This window comes from Gasterosteus aculeatus, chromosome 7 (genome assembly GCF_964276395.1).
Source record: "Gasterosteus aculeatus chromosome 7, fGasAcu3.hap1.1, whole genome shotgun sequence".
Taxonomy (NCBI): Eukaryota; Metazoa; Chordata; class Actinopteri; order Perciformes; family Gasterosteidae; genus Gasterosteus; species Gasterosteus aculeatus.
In genome coordinates this window covers 27,841,575-27,857,259 of record NC_135694.1, presented here as the reverse complement: position 1 = coordinate 27,857,259, position 15,685 = coordinate 27,841,575, and the positions used below count along the sequence as shown (strand labels likewise).

The 15,685-nt window shown below is 45.8% G+C and overlaps 2 protein-coding genes across 2 annotated transcripts; both read left to right on the top strand.

The window, feature by feature from the left end:
* Positions 1-339: 339 nt before the first annotated feature.
* Positions 340-4,275, top strand: tbl2 (transducin beta like 2). Its single transcript, XM_040183264.2, has 7 exons — positions 340-633; positions 1,385-1,506; positions 1,711-1,895; positions 2,257-2,408; positions 2,790-2,916; positions 3,221-3,373; positions 3,676-4,275. The coding sequence occupies exons 1-7, from the start codon at positions 507-509 to the stop codon at positions 4,133-4,135; spliced, it is 1,326 nt and encodes a 441-aa protein (XP_040039198.1). The 5' UTR covers positions 340-506; the 3' UTR covers positions 4,136-4,275.
* Positions 4,276-4,598: 323 nt separating this feature from the next.
* On the top strand, positions 4,599-15,580 carry mybbp1a (MYB binding protein (P160) 1a). The gene is made up of 27 exons (XM_040183263.2): positions 4,599-4,954; positions 5,485-5,580; positions 5,861-5,944; positions 6,033-6,107; positions 6,197-6,304; positions 6,471-6,661; positions 6,881-7,051; positions 7,208-7,325; positions 7,806-8,098; positions 8,188-8,298; positions 8,381-8,506; positions 8,658-8,864; positions 9,016-9,124; positions 9,228-9,327; positions 9,599-9,753; positions 9,844-9,948; positions 10,209-10,376; positions 10,639-10,812; positions 11,042-11,199; positions 11,430-11,564; positions 12,369-12,459; positions 12,681-12,812; positions 12,897-12,965; positions 13,064-13,177; positions 14,040-14,141; positions 14,253-14,377; positions 14,970-15,580. The coding sequence occupies exons 1-27, from the start codon at positions 4,778-4,780 to the stop codon at positions 15,331-15,333; spliced, it is 3,858 nt and encodes a 1,285-aa protein (XP_040039197.2). The 5' UTR covers positions 4,599-4,777; the 3' UTR covers positions 15,334-15,580.
* Positions 15,581-15,685: the final 105 nt, after the last annotated feature.

Sequence of the window (15,685 nt, the reverse complement as noted above, 5' to 3'; positions counted from 1 at the left end):
ACACAGTAAATGTATAATTAAATGTAACATTGTTTCCTCTGAATCAATCACATGCTCAAACTGTTTAGTAGTCACAATACATTATCTAGAATAAAATAGTTCAATATATGGTAAGGCATAGAGACATGGGAATAAAAACTAAAAAGTGTTAGAATAAGCTATAACCATCTAAAAAATGTAATCAAAAAGTAAAAACTACACGTTAAATGTAATTGATTACAATTACATAACTGCACAAGGCAAACAAAAATAACTGCCTTACAGCAGTCTAATTACAGCATGTAGCCTGGGATTCAATTAATCAGGTACTGCTGCATCCTGATCAGTAAATGTCCTCTTCTCATTCAGGGCTTTAACCCTCCAGTCCACTAAGTTGCGCTGGAGGACGATTAAACCAACAAGGAAGAAAACATGTAGAGCTTGGCGCATGCGCAGTTCCCTCAGATGCGCATTGTAGCCAAGTAAGACGTTAGCAGTTTACAAATACGTGGCATAAAACTTTAGACATGGAATTTGCCGCACTGTTCGCCGTAACTCTGTTACTGGGTGCACTGGTTATTCTGGTTGCACTGGCGGTGGGCAAACGGAAAGAAGAAATAAGAGAAGAAATAGAGCAGGCGTCGGAATTTGCCGGTAAGAGACATTGTTACGTTAGCTAACGTAACTCTAGCCGGAGCGGTGAGTCACCGTCTCCCGAGTCTCACCGCTCCTGTGGTCTTTGACGCCTCGACACACGCACACGCAGGTGCGTTGGTTCGTAACGAGTGCGAGCACCGGCTGATGTGGCGTCACCTGCGCCTTCACATGGACTTACGAAGCGACAAACTAAAGGAACTTTAAAGCGACTGTCACCTGTCGTTGGCCAATCAGCGAAGGTTACACTGACGACCAGACCAATGGGACGGCCGCTCAGTGTCAAGTCGTTTACTATTAATTAATGTCACGTTTAGCGGAAATTGAATAATGACCACTGTGTTTCACCACCGCCACTCTAAGTCCCCTTCTCAAATATATGCTGTTTTCCTTGAAGGGTTTGTTTAGTACAGATTAAACCAAACTGTGCACAATGGTTCAACACGAATGACAATCAAAAGGCAGAAAGAGACATATTGTTGCAGTAGGATCATTACGCTGATGCAACAATATTATAAAAGATGTTATTGTCTGATCTTATCATCCATATTACTTCTTTAGATGTTTACTGTTTTTTTACAGATGCTAGAAGATCTAAAATACATGTCATCGCTACGTCCATCACCTACTGTGTGTTGTCCTGTGCCTCGGAGACCTGCCGCAATAATGACGAGACTTTAGTGCAGTGCAATTCAGTTGTCTTGTTAGTTCAAATGTTTTTGTGCCATCGCGCCCTGTTTTTGTCTTTCAGCCGTGGGCAGCGTCGCGAAGGGCCCTACATCCAAGAAACCGAAGCAGGAGAAACCGCGGACCCGCAAAGATAAAGCTGCACAGCACACCTTTAGTCACCCGCTGTTGGCAGCCTCGCTGAAGGTAAAGTGGAGCACCCGATGCCGCTGTAAAAAACACACGTTCACTCAGCGTAAGAGCCTCAGAGCACGGCGAGGATTGTTGGTCATGTAAATGTTTATTGACGTAAAAAAAATCAGCAGTAACAAATATCGTCTCCCTTCAGGCTCCTCCTGCAAAGTCGATCTTTTAAAACACAAGTTGGTTTGTGCTCATGACGCTTTTCAGAGCCACAGCGCGAATGTGACGTGCCTGGATTTCAGTAGTAACGGGAAGTACCTGGCGTCGTGCGCCGAAGACCGCACCGTCCGCATCTGGAGCACCAAAGACTTCCTGGATCGGGAACACAAGTGCCTGAGGGCCAACGTGGATCTGGATTCCGCCACATTAGTCCGCTTCAGCCCGGACTCCAGGTCTGTCTCCCTCCCTCTCCCTCTCCCTCTCTCTCTTACTCATATTGTACTCGTGCAGAGCCTCCTTGACATGAAGCATTATCTATCTAACTTCAAACTAACCATCATCATCAAAACAACTTCAGCTACTTTGATTTATCATGTTGTTCCTCTTTGCGTCTTTGAAAGGGATTATCTCTGACAACTACTCCCCAAATCATTATATATATATATATATATATATATATATATAAATATATATATAATTATAACCAAAACAGAATTTTGCATTTATTAAACAGAAATGGCGCTGGTTTCATCTTGAGGTATTTTTTTGTATATAGAAGCATGATAATCACAACTCTCTCCTTTTTCTCTGCAGGGCGTTTATCACTTGGTTGTCCAATGGAGATACAATCCGAATCTTCAAAATGATCAAAAAGGAGGACGGCACATTATCCTTCAAAGCATCTTCAGAGGACTTCCCACAGAAACACAAAGCCCCCATCCTCAACATAGGCATTGCAGAGACAGGTACAAACCAAATGTATTTTAAAGGGATGGATCGAGTCCTCTCTAAAGGAAAACCAAAGCTGTTATCAGCTATGATCTTGAAGGCAATATTACTTTGCAGAAAATAAGAATTCTGCATCATTCGGATGCTTTGGCTCTGTAATAGTGTGAATAGTTTAGATTCACCAATTGCCTGTTGGAAATGAATGTCTGCCAGCAAGGTAAAGCAATGACATTATTGTAAATATAGCTGTGCTGTCATTCTTTCCATAGCTCACGTCTACATATGACTGAGCCGCCAGCTGACAACACGACTTCTTTTTAACATTAATGCAATGTTTCCAACCATTCTAAAACACGCGCAATGCCAACAACATCCGATTCTGTGTTCCCTCCCCGCAGGCAAGTTCATAATGAGCGCCTCCACCGACACCAGCATCCACATCTGGGACCTGAAAGGAGACGTGCTGGCCTCAATCAACACCAACCAGATTACCACCTCTTACGCGTGCGTCTCCCCATGTGGCAGGTCAGTCTTTGTCATCTCAACAAAGTAATTTTTTTTAAGACTCTGTGGTTTTTAAAAAGGTCTAGTAGTGATTGATGTACTAATGTTTGAATTCTTTGATGTTGACCAATTTTTCCTTTTTTTTTTTTTTTTTTACTTGATTCATAAAATACTTCATACTCCGACTCACTGCATTTTGAGTATTCTGGAAAACCTATTTTTTAAAAGTCATTATTTTAGCTGGGAAACCGCCACAAAGCCCTTGTGTTCTCGTGGGATTTCTCCCGCTGATCTTTGTGTGATGATGTAACTGCGGGCTTCTCAGGTTCGTAGCGTCCTGTGGCTTCACTCCTGACGTGAAGGTGTGGGAGGTTTGCTTCGGGAAGGGAGGAGAATTCAAAGAGGTGGCGCGAGCGTTCGACCTAAAGGGCCACTCGGCGGGAGTTCACTCATTCGCCTTCTCCAATGACTCGAGCAGGTAAAGGCAAGATTAAAAAGTAGCAGTACTCACTCATATACATATATGACATTAGATCCACCTGACAAATATCTCAAATTACTGTAGATTTGTCTGGTAACGGGGAAACGGGTAGCTTGTCTGTGTACTAGTAGCACCTTTCAAATGTATACCCTGTATAATAAAATGTTTTTACACTTTTCCATTTTTTTAAAGAACCAATTTATATCCTGAGAATTATAAATAAGCTTCTGAATTGACCGGCTGATTGCAAATAAATCAAAGAATCTCTTTTAGCGTATTCTTTCCTTTTCATCCATCAGAATGGTGACCGTCTCCAAAGACGGTACGTGGAAGCTGTGGGACACGGATGTGGAGTACAAAAAGCAGCAAGACCCGTACCTTCTGAAGACCGTGCCCTGCACGTCGTCCGAGGGCAGCCGGGTGGCCCTGTCCCCTGACGGCCGGGTGGTGGCCATCAGTGACGGCTGTAACGTGGCCATGTACGGCGCCGCCAGCGGCCAGCTGGAGGAGGAGATGCACGGCGTCCACAGCGAGAACATCAACGACCTCCGATTTGACATTACCGGGCGCTTGTTGGCGTGCAGCGGCGACAAGGCCATCCGAGTGTTTCACAACGCCCCGGGCTACCGGGCGGCCATCAGAGACATGAAGGACATGCTGAAGAAGGCCCAGAACGAGGCCATGAAGCAGAGGCTGCAGCAGCAGATCAGTGAGGCTCAGAGATCCCTGGACAATGTGCAGGCTGCTCCGGTCGAATAAAAGAAACCCAAGAAAGGACTCTGATGGCATCGGACTGACTGCTGATCCATTTGGCAGCCTCAACTCTGCTGCTCAATGATCTGTTCCGGGAATAATTAGATTTTGCATGCTGTTTTAATAAAGAATATCTTTTTATGGAACAATTGAAGTGTATTTTTGTCCTGTTGCATTTCCAATAAGTGTTTTCTCTTTTGTCTGTTTTTTTCAATACAGAACAGAATATCCGATGAGTTAAAATAACTTTGGTGTTTGTTGGAAAATAACAGCGCCTGGCTGAAAAAAAAATACCAATAGCTTCATCCGTTTATTTTTTTTATAAAACTGTATGTGCCTTTTAAAAGCCCTTTTTAGAATTACAAATTTTACATATGTGTGTATATATAAAATAGAAATAGAATCAAATGATGAAATACAACAAAGTATATTACAGTAGCACTAGAAGACTCAAGTTCTGTAGTTGTATCATTATTAGTATTAGTCTTCACATATTTCTGTAAAACAATTTCTCTGTTTTGTCTTCTTCAATAAAGTTTTTGGGGAAATTGAAAAGAACCCGGTTTGACCCGGAAGCGGTAGTCGCGCAGCGACACACGTGCTTTCCTCCTTCTGCAGCATGTACCGAGGTTGTGGTGGCGTGAAGAGATGTCTGTAGACATGGTGGAGCTCTCCGTAACGACACCGCAGCCGGTCAAACCGGCCGGAATCCCGCAAAAGAACCGCGTGTTCCTCGACTTCTTCTGGGACTTGGCCAAACCGGACCAGGAGGTCCGGCTCAAGGCTTTGGAGAACCTCATTCAGTACTTGAAAACCAACGACCAGGTGAGGCGGATTAACGCCGCCGAGTAACTGTACGAGAACCCAGCGTGATCATCCTCTTATTATTAAAGTTATTAAAGTAGTAGTAAATAAACCAGTGACATTACTAAATATGCTGATGGGTTTATTCCTAAATATGTGTCATTCTATATATATGTAATTACATTATATTTATTTCAATAACTTGACATACGGTGAATAGTTTAATAACATCCTATTTGTTAGTTAATTTATATGTCATGTTAGAAATCTGAGAACTAAATCACATGATCAGAAAGTAATAATATTCTTCTGAGCTTATGTAGAAACCCCCCCCCCCCCCCCCCTCAACTACACAGACTTTAAATCTACTTGGTAGAGTACTTCACTTAATGAACTTTGCTACATTCCACGTCTGTTTGTAACTACAGCTGTGAAACCACCACCAGGAAGTTATTCCATAGACGGTTATGACGTGTCAGGTTATCCGTACAGTGTTATCATAAGTGAGCCCAAATGGTGAATCTTGGTGTGTTGTCATTGGTGCCCTGCAGGCAGATGAGTTGGAATACTCCTTGAAGAGGCTGGTGGATGGACTCGCTCACACACGGGAGGCTGCGAGACCCGGATTCAGTCTGGCGCTGGGGCAGGTGAGTGCAGACGACTACAGAAACCAGTTCAGTACATCCACCCAAGAGGATGTCTCGGGCTGACTTCATCTTCACCTTATATCTGACCTTTTTGTGTGAAATAATCTTAAATCAAAGCTCTGTTTTTGGCCTTTTCCATTGCTTTCACCATCAACCACCCCTGCTAACAATTTAAAATGTGATTCATTTTGACTGAAGCGCTGACTGCTCTTCACTTTGTGTTTGTGTTGACAAATGAAACATTTATTGGCACGACTTGAGCTTTTGTCTTGTTTTTCAGGTCTTGGGTGCATTTAAACAAATCTCTTTGCAAAGTATACTCAACCAAATAAAACAAAAGCACAATTTGCAGACAGCGAAAAAGGTGAGTGTCTTAATGTTTACTCTGTTGGCTCGAAAAACTTCACGAATGGGCTCTTCTAAGTAGAGGGCTTTTGCTTTGTGTTTCTTAGAAATTCCTCAGAAATGCCGCGTTTGGAAACCTGTTTGGCGTCCTCGCCCTCCATCAGTCCGGCCGCATCGCTGAAGTAAGCGGTCTGCCCCAATGGGGGCCGAAGAACCTGAACAGTGAAGGGTTGTTGGTGGCCTCTGAGCTCTCGTCTTTGTGTTCCTGCAGGAGCCGCAGGTGGTGTTGGGATGTGTGCAGCTCCTGCAGAGCCTCAGCCAACACAGGCAACACCTGAAGGACCTGCCCACACAGACCATGACGGACATCCTCAATGAGGTGACAGCTGCTGCTCAGTCGCACCGCTGGTTGCTGCGTGGTTTAGATCTGATCTTTGACTTTGGTTACACCAAGGAACTTTTAGTACTGAAGCCTTTGTTTGATCTACCTATTTTCTCTTCTTGTCGTTTTGCCTTTTCTGTTCTGCAAACTCACCGTCCGTCAGATCCCAGAGGAGGTGTTTGAGGAGGTGCTGCTAAGCGCCCTGCAAACTGACCTGGCATCAGCGTTCAGCACTCCGGAGCAGCTGCAGCTGCTGCTGGTAGCATTGCGGCGCTTTCCGCGAACACTCAAACCCAAGAAACTGAAGAAGCTGCTGGGCTTCTCCACCATCATCAACGCCGACAACATTCCCAAGTAAGTTTTCCTGTGCTACTCAAGCCCACGCTTTTTGCATCACACAAGTTAAAGGGTAAATTGGTCATATCTAAAGCAGTTTGAATCTCAAATAAACATGTTTTCTGCCATGCTGGCATTCTAGCTGCTCAATTAGAACTCAAAATGTTGACTTGGTATGCGCTCGCCGCATGTTGGCATGCGAATGCTTTGATCTGAACAACGTATTGTCTTCTGCAGGTTGACAGAGGTGTTAAAGATGGCGGCCAAGTCCTCAAAGAAGGAGTGTCTCCTCCCACCGGTTGTCCTGGACCTCCTGAAGCTCTCACTGAAGGAAGACAGCTTCCAGCTCTTCTGGAACGACGCCATCGTCAACGGCATGCTACTCAAGGAGCCGCTGGGGCCCACTCAGTGAGTGCAGCGAGGGGCTAAGAAGCATTCATCCAAACTGCAGCAGCTGAGGGCGGGGAAAGCGACGCGCTGCTTGTGTTGTCTTTTTGTTGATGTCTTATTGTCCGGCCCGTAGCCCAGCTCAGAAATGCATTCATGTCCCTTGCTGTTGTCCAGTTACCTGTGCTACCGTCTGCTGGGGAGCGCCTTGCCCCTTCTGTCGGAAGCCCAGCTGAAGGAGGTGTTGTCTGGAGAGGTGATGGCCTACTACGCTGAGCACATGGCGTCTTCGCAGGTCAGTGGGCTCATCCAGTTGTGACCGGGGCGATGTCCTAAAATGTAATGCGAGACCAAATGCAGAGTTGATCTCTCCATGCTTCCACAGATATTGTCCTCAGTGGACAAAAGAACCTGTCATTTACTCTTACTTTCCCCAGCGAATGTAAGCTCAAAATGTCCTCGTGGTTTTGGCAAATTGCCACTTCAGCTGGAGCAACGTCTGTCTTCTCTCGCTAAGAGTGCCAGCCTTCGTCAGCTCCAGATTAAGTACTCTTAGTCATGTTTTCACATCATTCGTATCATAGCAACCAAAGCACTTACTGCATTATCCTCATTGCCCTTCTTTGTTTGGCACTAAACCATTGAAAAGTATTTAATGCATTAAAAAAAAGTGCACATTGTTTTGTGGATGGTAGCTTAACATCGATCAGGTGTACTTTATTATTATACTGTACGTATTAACCCTCTTGGTCATTTTTGACTAATGTCATTTCAGAAAATTTCCCAGAAAGGGAGCCGCTTCCAGCTGGCGCCAGAGATGGACGCCTACGTTTCAGCCTTCTTGCAGAGCTGTCAGGATGCCGACAAGCAGCTGACAGTGATGGTGGCCTTCTCCTTGCTGTCCACCAATGGCTTCCTGCTGATGCCGCCGACGTGGAAGGTGGTGCAGCACCTTCAGCCCGCGGCTCTGCAGCAGTACGTGGACTGGCTGAAGAAAATGTTCCTGCAGCCTCAGCTGGACAAACTGCTGGACCTCAGCGCTCGCCGGCAGAGGGACAATGAGGAACAGTGAGTGAGCGCGGCGGTCGGGGTGTTTATCATTGGGCTTATCTTTCAGGATGGAAATGTGATGTCGCCGTTTATTTGCCTCCCTTCAGGAAGGAGAACTCCATATTCAGCCTGAGGAGGTGGATCGTCTCTCGGCTCTGCTCGATCATCGACAACAACCAAGTGAAGAAGGAGGAGGACCTCATCATGGGTGTGGCCAGGTGAGACCTGCAACTATGTCAGCGAAGTCGAGGGACCGGTGTTGGATAAAGAGAAGGTCGTCAGCTGGTGTTTCTTTTCCAGATTTATCTTTTTCCACGCGTTCTTCGATGTCAAGAAAGGATCGCGGGACATCGAAGAGACGTTGGGGAAGCTGTCTATCCCACTGGATGATAGAATCCGAGGACCGCTTGTCAGTTCCTTTTTTGGGTAAGTCACTGATGCCAGATTTCTGTTCTGGCAAACCGCAAAAGTAATAGAGAATCTGACCTCGTTCCACCTGTTAGCTAGAGTTTAACCCGGTTTTCTCGCTGTTGCATGTGTTTTGTTACTGACTTGGCGTCTGTCCGCCCTCCTCCAGACTCCTCTTGTCCCTGCACCTCATGCCTCTGGACCAAGACCCGTCCGACGGGGCAGCGTCCTACCGTAGGCGCGTTGTGGGCATCACAGCCGACGGCACCATGTGGATCTACCACATGGCCCAGTACGCTCAACTGCTGCTTAGCCAGCCGAAATACGCCCAGTGCTACAACCCCTTCACCCCCGAGCAGAGACAGGCCTGGGACGGGTAGGACAACGATGTACCAGATTGTTACAGCCACACTAGTGATTGTGATTTTACAACTTTGATCTTTTTGTACAAGTAATTTCTGTTTCGGCTCTACCTGAGTGACGTAACGTGTTTGACGGCTGCGCCTCTGCGTGTTTTTCCCTCGCAGCATGCTGGAGTCTGTGGCAAACCTGAAGAAAAAAGAGAAGAAAGGCCCGATTCCAGGGAGCGGCGCGTTCCAGCAGCTCTTCTTGCTGGTCGGATTCTACCTCTTCAAGGTGAGGAATACTTCCAGACCCATGCCCATAGCAGTGCTGTTGTTATTGCAACCTTATTGATTCACAAAAAACAGACCGCTGACAAAAACATTCCTCCTGAAAGGCGCCGGAAGAGCTAGTGGACATCATGAAGGACCTGCAGAGCTGCGTGGACGTAGCTCTGGAGAAGAATGCCAAGAAAAAGAAGAAGAAGAAGAAACCAGGTGAGGCCTCATGGCGGATGAAGCTGCACCAGCTGCTTTTCACATTTTAGTGTGAACGCTCTATGAACTCTGATGCTGTTGCTTCTCGTTGAGATCTAAAGCAGCTTTATACTTTATGTTTATGAAAGAAGATGTAAAAACCCTCGAGATTTAATCTGACTTAAGTGTGGAAGAAACTGCTGCAATAGAAGAACAAATTCACTAGACAAAATTGACTTTGGGTTGGACTGTGTGTAAGCGTGTGAATGTGGCTTTGTTTCTTTTGGTGCAGGGCAGGAGGAGGAGCCCGAGTGGGTGGATGTGATGGTGGAAATCCTGTTGTCCCTGCTGTCCCAGCACAGCCGACATATCAGACTGGTCTGCAAAACAGTCTTCTCCTCCATCTGCCCCGATGTCACCAAAACGGCCCTCACCGCCATCTTGGATGTAAGTAACGCCTACGAGCTCGGCGCCAGTCCTCACTGATGTTTGTTAGAATAGTTTTTAAGTGATTGATGTTTGTTTGGGTTCTTTTAGGTCCTGGACCCGGAGAAGGACGAGGAGGACGGCGCTTTGGTCGTCACTGTCGACAACAAAGACAAGACGAAAAACCCAGATGAGGAAGATGATGATGAGATGGAGGTCAGTTCCCCTCTTGCTTCTTCTGAACTTGTGCTGCTGCCTTTCTTGGCCAGTACGCTTTAGAAGAAATGGTTATTTAATCATAATGGGAAATATCCTGGTTACACAAAGGCTACATGAAGTAAAACAAACATTTTCTCTTGTCATAGTCTGCTTAATAAATAAGTCTGTTATATACTGTTACACTTAAGAAATATGATCTTTTTACTAATTTAGGAAACATATTTGCTATCCTAACATGTGCTGTTATGACTTAATAGGGTAACAAGTCGGATGAATCAGACGATGACTCTGATGAAGCAATGGAGGAGGACGATGACGACGATGATGAGGATGATGATGATGATGAGGGGGACATGGCTGAGGGAAAGGTGGACCAACAGTTCCGTATGGAGCTGATGAAGGTCTTGCACGGGCAGAATGCTCTGGTGGGTTTTCGGGCGTGGTCTTCATGTGGGCTCGGTGATCTGCCAGGGACGTAGTAGCCTCCGTAGCCGAGCAGATGTGTGTCTACTACTTCTTTAAGCTCTAAAATGGGATGTTTTAGGTTTGCATGTCCTCAATTAACCGAGTTAGTATATATCTTGTTATCTTATGCAGAGCCTATTTGAATTAAGTAAACTGAACGTGTGTGTGTGTCGGTTCCCACTATGCGTCGCGTTAAAGTCCTGTGTCCTGCCGTATATCCAGGCCACAGCGGAGGGCGGCAGCAGTGATGAAGAGATGGATGACGACGCCATGATTGCGCTGGACAAGGGCCTGGCGACGCTGTTCTCGGCGCACAAGAAAAACGCTGAGGCTAAAAAAGATGAAAAGACAAAAATTCAGAAAGAGAAGACACTGGTCCGAGACTTTAAGATCAAGGTAACCGATCCGGGACTTAACTGAACACTTTTTTGAAAATGTATTTGTTTTTTCTGGTTTCACCAGAGTCTGCTAGCCTGATATTCACCTGTGTGTTCACTACAGATGTAGCTCCAGGACATGTTTAGCCCAGCTTTTCTCAGTAAAAAGACGAGACCAAAAGTGGAAAAAGGTACACATTTCACCAGCCTCGAAGCTGTGCCTCCCTCACCCATTTTGCTCGTTGTAGGTTTTGGACCTGGTGGAAGTGTTCGTGGCCCGGCAGGCCGGCAGCCCTCTTGTCCTTTGTTTGCTGGAGCCTCTGCTCACCATCATCAACAGAGGAATGAGCTCCGGCAGCGACCAGCAGGAGCAGGACTTCCTCCGTCGAGTTGCCGATATCTTCAGGTAGCGCACGTCAGCGTGGCGTGATGCACGGCGTCTGTATCCATCACTAATTCAATGTTTAGAACGCTTGTGTTTTTTTTTCCCCTGCAAAATCTGCGCTTAAGTCTGAGTCTTAATTCTGAGGTATTGGGCATTTGAGATGCTGACAATGTATCGCACATGCAGATATCAACAACTAGCAATACAGCCTCAAAGCCCCCAAACCAAATCACTGTGTGTCGTTTCTCCAGGAACCAGCTGTGTAGGTCCAAAGTTTACTGCAGGACCGCCGGCGACAGAGAGGGGGAGCTCCATGACCTGCTGGACAAACTGATGACGAAAACCCAGAAGCTGTCCGAGTCCAGCGTCGGTCTCTACTACTTCAGGTACAACTCGCTGTTCTAACGAGGCAGCTGAACAGTGCATGAGGCTAAGCTCTCACACAACGCTATATTTTTGACTAAAGACTTTTCGTTGATCCCATTTGGGGAAATCAGGATTTAATGATGCAGAAAGAATCATTCATTTAATAATTTTAAAGCACCAAATGATACCTGCCATTACAATCTCTGTATTAAAACATATAACTTGGTAATATAAGGAATGAAAGCTGTGCTATATATATATATCTCTCATTATGAAATGAAATGTTGTTGAAAAACACTTCCAGAAAGCCAATCCAACCTTGGCAGAGATAAATGACGCCCCCCCCCTCTTAGAAACAAATTAAAGATGACGTACTGAGATTAAACTGCAATCCACTCTTCCTATCTTAAGCACCTCCTGTATAAATTCCCTCGAAATGGTTTTCTGAGGGAAATTCAATTCTTTCAACATTCATCTGGCAGGGGAAAGAAATAGTGGTTAAATGATATCTGCACATTTTGATGCAGAGCTTTCAGTTTTCTATTACCATTGACTTATTTCTCAGATGGTTCTTTGTCTTTTTGCCCTTGCAGTTGTCAGTCTGGTTGAACCATGTTAGTGTTTTTTCCGGTTGTATAAAACAAATCCTCCAATAAAAAATGAAATTTGTCAAGAGGACCCTCGACAGCATAAAAGACTGAAATCCAGTAGAATACTTGATCCAAGAGTCAGTTTTGAAGGTCAAGACTGAAATCTCCAGGCTGAACACATCATTTTTACCTCAGGAGATTTAGTATTTTACTGAGGTTGAACTGTCCTTGCAGTGCATCTCTGTACGTGGTGAAAGTGCTGCGGGGAGCTCCACCCGCTGAAGCCAAAGAGGAGCCGACCGCCGGCGGGGCTGCAGCACAAGACGTATGTCTGCACACACGGGTTCATTTGTTTTGTTCATTCATTCACCGCTCGACCTTGGCTGCTGCTGTGTTTAGATCCCTGGAAAGTCTTGCCGATGCATTTGCATCTCGCGTTGTGTCCCGCTTCACACCAGAAGCATCACAATCAGCCAAATAATATCTGTCTTTAACATGAAATGAGTACGAATAAATAAATCATCCGACACCTGATGTTTTGTGCAGTTGAGTTTCATGGGCAACGTGGATGTGGACCGTGTCGCCAACGTCTTCAAAGGGGCCCTCAGCAACTTCATGGGCAAGAGGAAGAGCCCCCTGAGCGCCCAGATGTTCACAGACCTGTTCACCAGGTTCCCTGTGAGTGCAGCGGCATCTCCCAGTAACCGTTGCGTGCCGAACGAGCAGTAACTGATGCCGCCTGTGTGTTTTTTATATTGACAGGTGTTGTGTGTGAAGCTGTTGGATACTATTGTGCAGCACATCACATCTGGAGCCCGAGTTTACCAACAGGTATAGGAGACCCTCCGGTTCTTACCAGCTCGTCGGACTGTTAAAGCCCTGTGTACGTTCCTGTTGATGGACAGGGTTGTGTGCGTGTGCGTGTTTAGGGCCAAGCTTGTATGCTGATGTTGCGGGCGATGCAGAGCAGGGAGGTTCAGCAGCTGCTGAGCGGCGCTCCCTGGACGGAGCTGTGTGCGACGGTCTCGGGTCAGCTGGCAGCGGTAGGTCAACACCGCCTGTGTGATCCCCGGGGTGCTTCGGTTCATAGAGGCTTCGCACTTTCTTTGCCGCTTGATTGTCCATTTCCGTCACTTTCTCCTATGAATTGTTGTTGTGGTTGTTTCGGCGTTTGTCTCCATGCTTATGTTCATACGGCTCTAAAAGAACCTGAGCAAAGTAGTAATGGATTTATTTTGTGTGGGCAGCACACCGATCTGAATCCGACATATTAAAACTACGTAATTGTTACACATGCAGACGAGGAGCATCATTAGCTGATTCTTTCTTCCTGCTCAGGCTTTTAAGGGATAAAACACTCCAAATCGCAGCCAAATGAATTAATATAACAAATACACTCGGGAGGGGAGGACATTTCGACTTATGCTAATGTCAGAAGTTAACAAAAGGTCAAAGCAACTCTTGTCTTTTTACACCAGCTGCTTTAATGAGCTTTATTAACATGTAATTAAAACAAATGTTTAAACAAAAAAAATTAAAACATTTTAGTTTATGTACTTTAGAACTGTAATAGTTGTTTAGCAGCGGTAACTACATTAGGGTTTTTCTATCAAATGTACAAAAGGTCTTGAACATAAAGGGTCTAAATCTAGTTTTTGTGGAACCGTTTTTTGCTTACCTGAAAACGCCTCGTCATCACATCTCATCCGTAAAGTTCAACCGCTGCCTTCACGTTGAGCGCTTTTTATTGTGGTGGCCCAGCGGTCTGGAACACTCACAAACATTCCTGTAACCGTGTGTCAAAATGCATCATATCCATCAAACAGGAGGGAGATGATGATGATGATGATGATGAGGCCATTAAGGATAACGGTCCAACCCCGCCGGTGTCTTTTCTCCTCACAGAGTCTTCAGCAGGTCGGTGTAACCGAGAACAAGGAGGTGAAGGAGAAGGTGCTGAAAGCCCTGGAGCTCAGTCAGTTCCTGGTCAGGAGCGTTCACCGTCAGGTAGGGGTGGCCTGCGCGTGTTGAGCGTCCCCTCCGGATGGAGAGAGGAGCCTTTGTTGTGGCGTCGGTCCAGACTCAAGCCTCTGCCTCTCTGCTGCCTGCTCTTTGCAGAAGCTGTCTGTGGACCTTCAGCCCCTAAAGGAGGTCCTGCAGTCCCTGACCAGCAACGTCGCTTTCAAGAAGACCGGAAAGCTGGAGGACACCTACTGGGCCGTGATGAAACTCCTTGGAGTCCAGTGAGTTATAGTGTGATGCGGTTATTTAAAGTGTTGGTTGTTGAAGAGAGAGTGATTTTGGGAAGCAATTTGGAGAAGAAAAAGAACCTGCCAGCTGGTGGATGAACCATGTGTCAGTCACACAACATAAGCCAGTTTCCCTTTTTCATAATTCAATTTGCAGTGTGTAATTTATAGAAAGGATCTCAAACCCAAGATTGCTTTGAAGTAATGAAATATGCAAACCGGGCTTTGATGGCAGGCTTGTTGCACATTATTCCTCCGACCGGTTTCAACCTCGTAAATTGTGTCAAATTCAAAACATGATAAAATTGGTAAATGCATCAGGCTCTGCTGGATGACTCGTACGAGCCACTTGACAACAAATCTACTCTGTACAATCCCCCGTCTCCTAGCAACACTAGTGTATCCTCAGTGTGCAGCAGTAATTATTGTAAATCACTATTCAGTCAAGTGACTGTAGGACAAAATCATATAACCGATAAATAAACAGAACTCTGCATACAATTGTTAAGCACACGGCGTCAGCATGCGATACATGTTTAAAATGTGTTGTTAAACGTGTTGATCCCGCTTGCGTCCACCTTCACAGAAAACCAAAAGTTGAAAAGACAAAGCCCGACAAGGAGCCTGTCGTGCCGCAAGGTCCCACGAAGAAGGAGAAAGGTTTCCTGCCAGAAACGAAGAAGCGTAAAAAGCGCGACAATCCAATCTTGGAGCCAGCAGCCGCCGCCGCGGCGGCAGAGGCGGGCCAGGCGACCTCGAGTTCCAGACCGGCGGCAGACAAAGGACAAGTCAAAAAGAAACCGAAGAAAACGAAGCAGAAGCGACCGGCCGACGGCGCGGCTTCTCAGCCCAACCCAGCCAAGAAGAGCAAGACGACGCCGTCTGAGAGCAAGACGGCCAAGAAGAAGAAGAAACCCAAGCAGAAGAAAGAGGGAGGAGGGAAAATGTAAAGTGGACACTGTTTTAATGTTTTCTTATTAGAGGCTGTGCGTTCATCTGTTTTTCTTTTTTTATTAACTCTGCCGTCGGTTCAGTGTGAGCAACACGTTGGTATGTTTCAATATGAGACAGTGTTGTGCATATTGAAATACTTCAAATGTATCAGACCTGTATTTAGATTTTTTTTCCCTCTATGGCCGATGGCTATAAATTAGGAAAATAAATGTCCCCCCATAATAAACTCACTTCTTTCTGGAATGTATCAAAACTCTTTTCCCATTCCGAAACGGTTCCACGCGGTCTGTGAATCAATGTTCAAGAGAAAGAAACGGCGAGGTGAGCATTCGTCATCACTTCTTCAAA

Coding starts and splice junctions, on each gene's coding strand:
- tbl2 (XM_040183264.2), top strand. CDS start 507: ATGGAATTTGCCGCACTGTTCGCCGTAACTCTGTTACTGGGTGCACTG. Junction 634..1,384: donor GCAGGCGTCGGAATTTGCCG/GTAAGAGACATT, acceptor TTTGTCTTTCAG/CCGTGGGCAGCGTCGCGAAG. Junction 2,409..2,789: donor CATAGGCATTGCAGAGACAG/GTACAAACCAAA, acceptor CCCTCCCCGCAG/GCAAGTTCATAATGAGCGCC.
- mybbp1a (XM_040183263.2), top strand. CDS start 4,778: ATGTCTGTAGACATGGTGGAGCTCTCCGTAACGACACCGCAGCCGGTC. Junction 4,955..5,484: donor ACTTGAAAACCAACGACCAG/GTGAGGCGGATT, acceptor GGTGCCCTGCAG/GCAGATGAGTTGGAATACTC. Junction 8,507..8,657: donor CTTGTCAGTTCCTTTTTTGG/GTAAGTCACTGA, acceptor GCCCTCCTCCAG/ACTCCTCTTGTCCCTGCACC.